The sequence below is a fragment of the Schistosoma mansoni genome (assembly GCF_000237925.1).
Source record: "Schistosoma mansoni, WGS project CABG00000000 data, supercontig 0385, strain Puerto Rico, whole genome shotgun sequence".
NCBI classification, from domain to species: domain Eukaryota; kingdom Metazoa; phylum Platyhelminthes; class Trematoda; order Strigeidida; family Schistosomatidae; genus Schistosoma; species Schistosoma mansoni.
In genome coordinates, this window is record NW_017386227.1 from 1 (window position 1) to 10,608 (window position 10,608).

Sequence of the window (10,608 nt, forward strand, 5' to 3'; positions counted from 1 at the left end):
CACACAAAGCCTTTACCAATCACTATGGGATAGTGATATATATAACATACGGGAAGGATGCAAAAACTAAAACGTTCGTCGGAAGAGAAAAAAGAAAATGAACAGGACAATATGTATAAAAATAATTCACAACATTATATAATAATGAGCTTGAAACTATCTTGAATTAAGCGATAGAATACATCACTACTTTTGGCCAATGAGAAGAATTTCTCACAGCCTCTTATCAAATTTCTTATAAAATTGCCATTTACGAAGCTTTGTTACATTTTATGGAAGGCTTCTAGTCAATTTTGAGGGGGGAAGGATCACCAAAGTTGATCTGACGACCAACATTTAAAGTACTGACTGACTTTTAATCACCTTTAAATAGCCGTAATGGAATTTTTTAGTTAAGATCATGAAAAGATCAAAATTAGGCTATCAATAACAACCTGTAAGCAGTTGACCGCCGTTTAGTCCTATTATGGGACGCCTCAAAAGTATGGATCTACGATCCTGAACGAAGGGGATCGAGCGCAGTACCTTCGCTCTCACGTGAACGCTTAGACTTTAGACCAGTGAGCCAGCATCCAACAGTGTTAATGTCGAGCTTTAAACAATCAACGATATAAAAAGACCATACTCCATATTCTTCGGTGAGAAACTGTCTCATACTTGACACAGTTGAACTCCACTGGCCATGGTCTCTCACCAGAATTCCAGGAGTAACCTTTTGAAGCTAGTCACAACCAAGTTCATGATAATTATCGGCATAGTGTTGGGAGTTTCATACTAGGGAGACATAGTAGTACACCGGATGGCGGTTATTAAAAAGCTTTTTGTTACGAGGAACTTAAATGAGCACAAACAAGTGATAAGAGTAAACATTTTACGAGGAAGCACCTCAAGTATCACTGGGGCAGTCGTGCCAGCGAGCAGTAATAGTCACAACGTCAGGACGATATAACAAAGTGGAAACCGCATTTTGATGCAACTTATTCTTTGACACTCAGAAAACGGAAGCCAACAACAATGTCAGCTCATTACATCCCACCATGGTCGGAAACGTTAAAGAATTCTGACAAGCTTCCGTCAACTAACATAAACAATGAAAAAATGTTAAAAATAAAGCAAATTTTGGCGATTTTAGCCAATACAAACTTTAACAAAACTGGGAAATAAACGAGGAAAAACGACTAACATAACAGTAGTATTGGCTTAAAGTGATGTCGGGAATGACATCCATCCCTCCAAATGCTCAGGATTCTGATCACTTGTTGTGGTGAATGTTCAGGAACTCCAGTCTCCTAAAAACTCTCCAAGTATGCGGAAACTATTTAAAGAACTTACGGATGAATGACGCATCAAAAACGATAGCTAGCAGAATGTTAATGATTTAATTAGATCTTTCGTAAATCAGTCATCTGATGTCATGCTTCATAAATGCACAGGTCTCGAGAATAGTTGTGTTACGATTTACACTGAAACTGATATCAGAAAATGCCTCCGATCAATTTACTCGTCACAATGTTTAGAAACCGGTGAAATACCGAACCTCCTGTTTAAAAAGCGTGCTGTCGCTTCATGTTATCTAGTCGCGAGCATCTTTATCATACCTTCTCGTGTAACCCCATACCAAAAATGTGGAGAAATGCTTAAGTTTAAGTTTGGAAAGGACAGGATGTTGGTGGCCTGTGTTAGTCTTGGCAATGGTGCTCTCTCAGTTGATCCATCTTTCATCTGGAGTCGACAGATGGAACCTCAATGAATTGTTGAGGGTGGTGAATTCCACTCGATGATTCGATGGGAAAGTCGATAGTCAGCTGACAAGTAATTTATTCCGGGCTTGTAAACACTTTTAGAGTGTCCTCGTAAATTCTCTGTTTGGAAGACAAGAAAAATAAGTGGATATCAAATGCAACTTTATCACTACGTAATTTGAAAAACGGGAGCTTCGCTATTCCGGGAGTTGGCTTAGTTGCTGTTCGTTGAACCTTTTCCAACAGCTCATTGTCTTTTTCAAGCAAGTGCTAGCTGCATGTATGCAGTACTCAAGTTTAGGACGCACGAACACTGTATACAAAGTCAAATACGTCCTAGAGTCGACATGATTAAAGACCCTACGTATTGACTAAAGGTTTCTCAAAGCTTTGTCGGCTGTTGCACGGTAGTGTGTAGTAGTTTTCAAAGTCTTAGCTAACAATGATTCCTAAGTCATTGTGTGTGTGGAAAACAGGTAGCTCAATGTTATTCATCATGTATGTATTTGTACCTTGATGGCCAATATGCATCAAAATGTACTTGCAAGTATTTATAGGCAATCGCCAAGTTTGAGACCATTCAGGTAATTTCTCCAGGTCATTTTGAAGCTCCAAGCTATCACCCTTGCTTCTTATCTCCGTCCATATCCTGGCATCATTAGCATATAGCAAGACCGATGATGAAAGGATGTCATTTACATGCCAAAGGAACAACTCTGGCCCCAAAACTGTACCCTGAGGCACTCAGCTAAGCGCAGTTTCTCTGTTAGAAGATAATTCCAACACCTAAGAAAGTTTCTAGCGATAAGAATATGAAATTCAAACCCAAAGCAATGACTTCATCTTTTCTCCAGACAACGGAAAAATTATTGATACTCCCTCTTCAGTATGCACCAAAAGGACAAATTGATCCGTATCAGTTCGCTTGCAGACTCGAAAGAAATACCTCAGATGCTGCTGTTTTTCTGCATCATAACATAGCGTTTAGCTTGCGAAAGGGTCAGAAATATGTTTGTAAGATCCAAACGTAGATTCCAATAGGTCTGGATGCGACCGAATAACCGAGGAATAGTTTTAACACTCGGGACCCAATCAAAAGCAGAACAAGGTATTTTGGGTAACACGGTTCTAAATTTCATCATATATACAAATGTACAAATTTACCTAAACGAATATTATCACCCGGTTTTTCAACCAACAATTGATACAAAAATATTCAATCTAAATTACAATAAATAGCAAAGTGATAAGAATATAAGAAAATTACCAAAAACACCAAAAGATAAGCGCTATTCTATCCTTTATGGATAGATCAAGTAAGATTTCGTTTGAGCGGCTATTTTGTAACGCAAAGTGTTTTGATTTCTGGGGAAGTGCTCCAAATTACAACCAAAATGCACGATCCCAGTCAAAATCAACCGCACAATCAAATAGCGAGCAGCCAATATGGCAGGTGCCAGAATAATAGCAATTAAAACAAACTAGATACAGTTCAGTAAGGAACAAAAAAACAATAGTAAAACCAAGAAAATTGAACGTTACAGTCTTAATTAGCATCAAAAATGTTAACAGCATATACAAATAAAAAAAACGTAAGGAAGAAATCACAAGCGTATGCATGGAGAGATTTTCACTTGCAAAATGGATCCAACAATGTTCGTCGCTCCTTTCTGGACCATTTTTCTGCCTTTGACTATATTTTTGATGACAACTCCCACTTATAAAGTCGATCAGCGTCAACAGTGATAGCTGGATAACCAACTGACTTCGTTTCTACCTCTTCGGGGTAGAATAGTGCGCTGTGTTTGGAGGAAAGCGTCACAAGTAACTCATTTTTTCTTCCTTTTGTCCTTTTCTGCATGGTCTGCCATCGTCCACAGAAAACACTATTGGTAGATATGTGAATGGTCTCATTGTATGTGTGCCGATTTCTACCTTTCTACATCCCCTTGAAATGAGTAAGTTCTTGTTACGTGTTGAAGTGGTCTGTTGTTAATGTTCTCACACATCCCGTCCGAATGTCAAACTGGTAACTTCAGTCCGAGATATGAACGGCTCCTAAGTACCCTGTTGGAATTCCATAAAGCTCGTACCATTGGAGATTCTCTGATGAACATAGTGTCGAAGGTCAATTATCTTAGTGTAAGCTTTCCTTATGATCGCTCTTGGTCCTCACATGTTTTGTTGCTATCGAAGAAGACTTGCTACATAAAGAGGAGACATGTTTTTGGTATTACTCATTATATACTCTTAAAAGTTATCGATTCTTGCGTACTGTCAGTTATTCATTCTGTTCTCCATTATTCTTTACCGGGATTTCGGGGAAAGACTTTCCTGTGTTTCGGAGACTTCTGGAGACCGTTAACACAGAATGTGGTTAATCCTTAGGGAAATCAATTAAATGGTCGTTGTTAGACATCTAAGGTCTCGCAGAGTCGTGGAAAGTGTTATCATATATTGGCCATTCACCTCCTTTATGTCTTTCTCCTTGTATATCTTCTGATAGAACGAGACAACAATACATTAAAGTCCGCGCACTGAAACAGATAAAAATCTCTACAATACCTTATCTAGCAAATATACTATATGACGAACAAGTTGTTAGAGTTGATCTGGTCAATAACTTGAATTTTAAAACGTGTTTCCAATTGAAAAGCTGCACAGATCTTTCAAAAAGGTTCATTTAATTCCAGGTAGTTTATCTGCTTGGCTTATGTATATATGTATGCAGTCGTTAGTTCCTTTCACTTTCTATCTTTTTTTGTAAAGGACACCTGTTGAAATACCTTGTGCTGAAAATTATATATTGTACTGAAAATATAATATTGAATAAGGCCCTCGGTAACTCTCGAAAGATTTCACATCAAAGAGCAAACACCCAGGTACTCTCTCACTTTCTACCATCATAATTTGGATTATTTGGAATGCTCTCCCGACCGAAGTGAATACAGCCTTCTTGGTGGATAGCTTTAAGAGGAGAGTTGACAAACACACATTCACCTACACGCAGTGGTAAATAACCCCCCAAACAAATAATTCTGTTAGTCTTCGACACTGGCGCTGACCTGATCAGTCTTACTGAACACACCCTACACGAAGCCTTGGCAAATCACGAGTGGGTACATCATGCTACGTATCCTTTGAAACTACTAAACATCTTAGATCAAACGATTCTCAACAAGTCGATGGCTTTCAGAATACGTCATCAAACCCCTTAAGTTACAGCGTCTCATTTAACTAGGTTAGTACACTTCAACTATGAATGCGTTACTTGTAAAAGCTCTACCAAATTACGAATACTTATGGTGTCTTCATACTGATTGCTATTTCCTCCTTTGACCAGATGTGTCTGATTCAAATCTCCAGATTTACCATAGTTATCATCATCGTACACCAGTAAATACTTCCTATCTCTCTTATTACTATATCTATTCCTCTCTTATTATTTCAATTTCACCTTAACAAACCATCAACATCACCTTCTTATTAACGCATCTATTTGTTTGTTTCTTGAAACAATTGTCTTTTTTAGTACCCAAATTATTATTTTATTATTTTCCATTGCAACCGACCAAACTGCTGTCCGGTACTGCGATAAGTGTCGGTATCCGGATCCGTAATAGAATAACAAGAAGCGAGCTCAAAGAAGTTAATCGGTTTACGCAAGCTTGTGATAAAGAGGAAACTTGACATATTCTTAGGGATAAAGGACAGTATCACATTATTATTTACTACTATTTTTTCCCCTTTATCGTTTAAAATACATTAGTTTCTAGCTGAAGACATCAATGATCCACTGCTACTGGATACAACGAACCGTTAAGCGGAAGCTTTTTCTATTCCGTTCAGAACCATTTGAACCATTAAACCATTTGCATTTGATTTCAGGGTTAAATGAAGGCGTTTACTTGACTTTGAAGGACACATGTGATTCAAATGAGCAGAGTTTTGCGGTTGGATGGAGATCTATTAAGAGCAACCGTAAACGAGTTGTCAAAAGTTACTGAACTTAAAGGGGTGCCGGTACTTAGAAATAATTATTTGTCATCCTCGGCTTAGTTTTCCAGGTTTACTGAACTTAACCGTATAATCAAAGGTTTTCGTACACAAGAAATGACGATTTTGTCAGGAAATACTGGTGTTGGTAAAACGACTTTCATGTGCGAGTATTCGCTTGATTTGGCTGAACAGGGAGTTCCGACACTTTGGGGTAGTTTTGAAATGCCTCTCCGAAAAGTGTGTAAGACACTAATCCAACAGTTCGCAGGGTAATTTGACGATTCTTTTTCATTAAGGCCAATTCAGTGAGCCATTAGATCCTCCTATACCCAGTAGGATCGCCGAATGGGCACGTATGTTTAGCGAAAACGTTCCTATTTACTTTATGAACTTACATGGAGCTCAAAGTTTGACAGAAGTATTAAAGGTGATTGATATTGTGACGTGATATTCTTGTGTTCTTCTGTATGTTTACTTGTTTTAGTTCTTTGTAGTTAATTTTAACCTGTTATTATGTTTCTGACTAAGTACATTACGAACTTAAATTCACAGTCAATTATTGTGGTTTAATGAGCGATAATTAAAAATTTATTCTTGGTTCTGATTATATTTATTAGTAATTCAGGCTCATTAAGATCGTGTTCTACGCTGTCATTAGTTTCAGGTGATACTGTACTTGACTTGTAGAAAAACAAACGTTCTTAGTAGTGCATGTTAAGCATAATCCAACACATTATCCCACACTGGATTACAGGGTTGTGAAAATAGTCATTAAAGTCACAAACTGTTAGTATAATAAGAATGGGGTACGTTAAGCATTATTAGTCAATGATTGTACACTTTAAATAATTAGTCTAAAAATCGACTATTCAGTTCAGTCATAAAGAACGTTGTCAATTACACATTCACATTCACTCAAGTTTCCATTCCTTATTACAGCTAGGTCAAATTAACAATATTCATAGCAAATCTAGGTAGTAATGGCGTCTAGGATGATTTTTTAAAAAAACGATAAATTTAAAGAATTTGGGTTGGGAACAGTAAGTGAGTGTTAGAAAGTCTTAAATAATTGAAAGTTAAAGATTAGGTGCATCTGCTCAACTGTGACCTATTTTAAAGCGTATGAGTATTATCTACCTCCAAACGTTGTTTAACAATAATGAAGCAAAACAATTTACTGAATGTGAATGTGATCTTTTCTAACTTATCCTTTATCCTACCCATAAATTGTTGAGAATTAAATTGATGTGATGAACATTAAATGCGATTTCTTTCTGTCTAGATATATTTAAATAGTGGATTTAGACTCAAAATCATGTCAGTTTAATGTCAGGTGGTGTAAACATACTAAGATCATATGAACAATGTCCTCAATTCCAATTAATGTAGTAAAACGTTTTGTACTGCAATATTTGAGTTTTATGGATATCCGCACTATTATCTATGGATTTCTGCAGTTAACAGTCTTAGGTTATTATTATTATTATTTGGACACAAATATTGGTACAACGGGGCACCAAATATATATGCGCCACACAAAAAATTGTTATTTCATTTAATTGTGTTAGGGTTTTGATACTGCCCAGGTGCCCAAACTGAAGCAGGTGGTTTTCTTAGGCGGCCACACGCAGAGCCTTCGACCTAAAGATCCGATCCACAAAGCAGTGGAGCATGGTAAGGAGATGCAGTCCCATGGTAGCCGGTGACTAACGATTGATTCATACGCCATTTGTTCCCTCAGGATACTGGAGCCCATGTGCACCATTGGCTTGGAATCAGGGTTTTCCAACTCCCCTAGGTAAACTTTCCGTATCCACCAACCCGGTTAAAGTGCCGGATATAAGCTTTTCGTCCTATCAATTTCGTAAACAATAACATCCCGCCACGAGAAGGCAGTGAGTAAGACTTTCCCGGCCGTGTGAGAGCATTTCGAGAGAGTGGGCGGGTACTCCCCACTCTCGGCCGTACCAGGAAAGGGCTCAGTTTTTGGTTGCCTGTTGTAATTCAAATAACAGTACTTCAAAATTGTTTACTAGAATACCACTCAATTTACAACTTATTGTAGTGTTCGATACGACAAAAACTTAGTCTCATAGTACACTTGGTCCAACTAATGAATCTAAGTGTATAATAACTAATTATCCCACTGGAAACAAAGTAGTCAGATGTACAGTTATTTCACTTGTAATATAATAACTTTACAGACAGCACTTAGTCACGCTATCGTGCACTCACATATACACATGTGTGTGATTCTCGTTCTGACTAGGGTGGAATGATTAAACTCATTTACCAGGTGCTTAGATATGAGGCACATTCTACGTATCTGGGATAATAATGCTGCTCAGTTGCCTAAATCAAAGTAGGGGAGCAATGTTCAAATCTGCGACCAGACTGTATAAAATCAAACGCCATAACTACTAAGGCACCGGTTATTATATGTACCTTTCAGAGTTCATCATTCAAATTAAGGTGCGAAACCTGTTTATGTCTTGATATTAAAATCCTGATTTTGACTTTAGATTAGTAATTTGAAGAGAATAGAAATCCATTATCAAGACTGACTGCCTAGAAACCAAGGTGTGGATGTGACAAGTAAACCTGTTGTAATTGACTCTATAAGAGCTGTTGAACTGAGAAGTACACGATGATCTAGTGGAGCTAAACAGTTTATTTTTATTCAGTAGAATCAATATTGATTAGTTAAGGAACAACATAACTGATTTTACAGCATTGGATTTCGTCTTTGACAAATTCCTAAGACGACGTGTCTTAGTTTTACTAACTGTCACTTTTAAACTGCAGTTTCAAGAACAATGGTTTTTGTTACTGTTAGCTGAAGTGATTGGGATATGTGTTCCATGTGCCCAGCCACCCCCTACCTTGACACACGATGATAGTTGGTTTAGGAATAAGTGCATCCACTTTCTATCTCCCCTTAGACCCTTGGTTTCCTGATTATCCATGAACTTTTAAAATTCTTTTCATCCCAAGGATCCATGTTTTATTATCGCATTATATCTTTCATACCTTATCTTTTTTACTACTTGTTTTACTAACGCGTAGTGTAAATAAGTGTCTGGACAAATTGAACAAGTTAGGAATAATGAGATTAGCAAAATAAATAAGTGAAGCTGGGTAAAGAATGTAAAAAATGCTATTGAAATTAATCATATGACATGATTACTCAGAGTAAGAAAATTGAGAGTTATACAGGTTTTTAAGAGCATCTCATGGTAATGCAATTAGTTCTTGGTCATTTAAACATCATGCTACATCAAGTAGGCTGATAGTGCACTTAATTTTCGATGCACTACAACTTAAATAAAGTATTGATGTGTGGGCGAGAATGATAATATCTGGTTGTTTGCTTAGTCAGACATGTAGATAGTCTTACAAGTGTCAAATGAGTTATATATTCTCCTATCCTTATTATTTACAATTATTGATTAATTATTGTTGGATTGTGTCGGTTTTGGTGTGCAAATATATTTACGTTCTTGTCAGGCTAATAACATGTTTTTTATCTGAGTTGTGTTGAAGTCCTGTAGAGTAAATACTGGGAGGGAACCTAGTTTAGATATCCGTCTAAGGTAAATTAATATCTCATTTGTGTAACAAGGAAAACGGACCGTTATAACAAATATCAAAACTCATCTTAAAATTAAATTTATTATGTATTAGAAAGGAGTAAAAAGTTGATCTCCCAAATTTTAAGTTCAAATGAAGCAATAGAGTTATTGAGTAAGATGAAAGAACTGAGTTTAAATATGTAGGCAGGCGAAAATAAGGCTTAATGTTCATCAAAATTTGGTTATCTAGAAATGAATATCATTCACTATTAATTCCTCTTGTTCATAAAAGTTTATTTCAAAATATTTTAATGATATAATACGTTCGTCAAGAATAATTTTCAGCATTGACTGAAGAAAATGTTTTTAGCAATTTGTGCTTAAATCTGATATAATACTATAAGTAAACCACTATTCAACGCATGTGTTTTTTCGCCGCCATAATGATATTTCCAACAACACTATGGTTCAATTTTTTAGTTATGAGCAGATTGAATCACTAATTTAAAGAGAGCAAAAACGAAGATTGGTGCAGAATAATCTGAATTCATTTTATTTTCTTAGATCCTTATCAGCTGCCCACAACCTATAATACTTAAAATCAACGTTATTACAGATACTGACATACTTATAAATACGAGAGTAATTAGTGATGAATATGTGTATCGTGACGTAGCGAAGAATCCGATGGAGTTAATAAGGTGATAAAAAAATTTGTTTCGGATAAATAAAGTTTGGGAAGGAAAGTTCCGGAGCATTGAAATAACGATTAAGACTCATATAGTTAACAAACATTGGATGATTGTGTAATGAAGCAACTGAAAACAGATTAATGGTAATAGAGAAAGATACGAATTGAAGAAAAATGACAATGATGTAATCGAACTTCAGAAAGAGTTGAAATAATGAGTGACATAACAAACAAAGAAAGGGGTTTAGTGTTACCATGGGAAAGAGATTTATTACTGCTTTTTTTGGATACATAGATCTGGTTTTAGACGTTTGATCTCTATTGCTTCGGCAAATTTCAAAAGGCACTTGGAAATCCTCAATCTTATTTTCCTTTTATTCTCATACGTTGCGTAGTTTGATAGTTGACTTCAATAACATAGTCTATATCTTTTTTCTCTTTCCAAGTTTACTTCACTGGATTATACCCCTTGAATAACATCTTCAAACCCTAGTCTTTCTGATTACTACTTATACTCTTACTACTTCTACCACTATGGAATTTGAATCGACAACTTCATCTGAGTGCTAATGTGATGGGAAACTCAAACTGATGTACGTACGTA

At 36.4% G+C, this 10,608-nt stretch overlaps 1 protein-coding gene across 1 annotated transcript in view; it reads left to right on the forward strand.

The window, feature by feature from the left end:
* Positions 1-5,678: 5,678 nt before the first annotated feature.
* Smp_177240 (hypothetical protein) overlaps positions 5,679-10,608 on the forward strand; it is a gene marked incomplete at both ends in the record, with an annotated part of 19,582 nt that continues 14,652 nt past the window's right edge. Inside the window, 3 exons of the mRNA XM_018792307.1 lie at positions 5,679-5,765; positions 5,802-6,010; positions 6,048-6,168. Coding sequence (XP_018644034.1) covers positions 5,679-5,765; positions 5,802-6,010; positions 6,048-6,168 — 417 coding nt within the window. The remainder of the gene's footprint in view (positions 5,766-5,801; positions 6,011-6,047; positions 6,169-10,608) is intronic.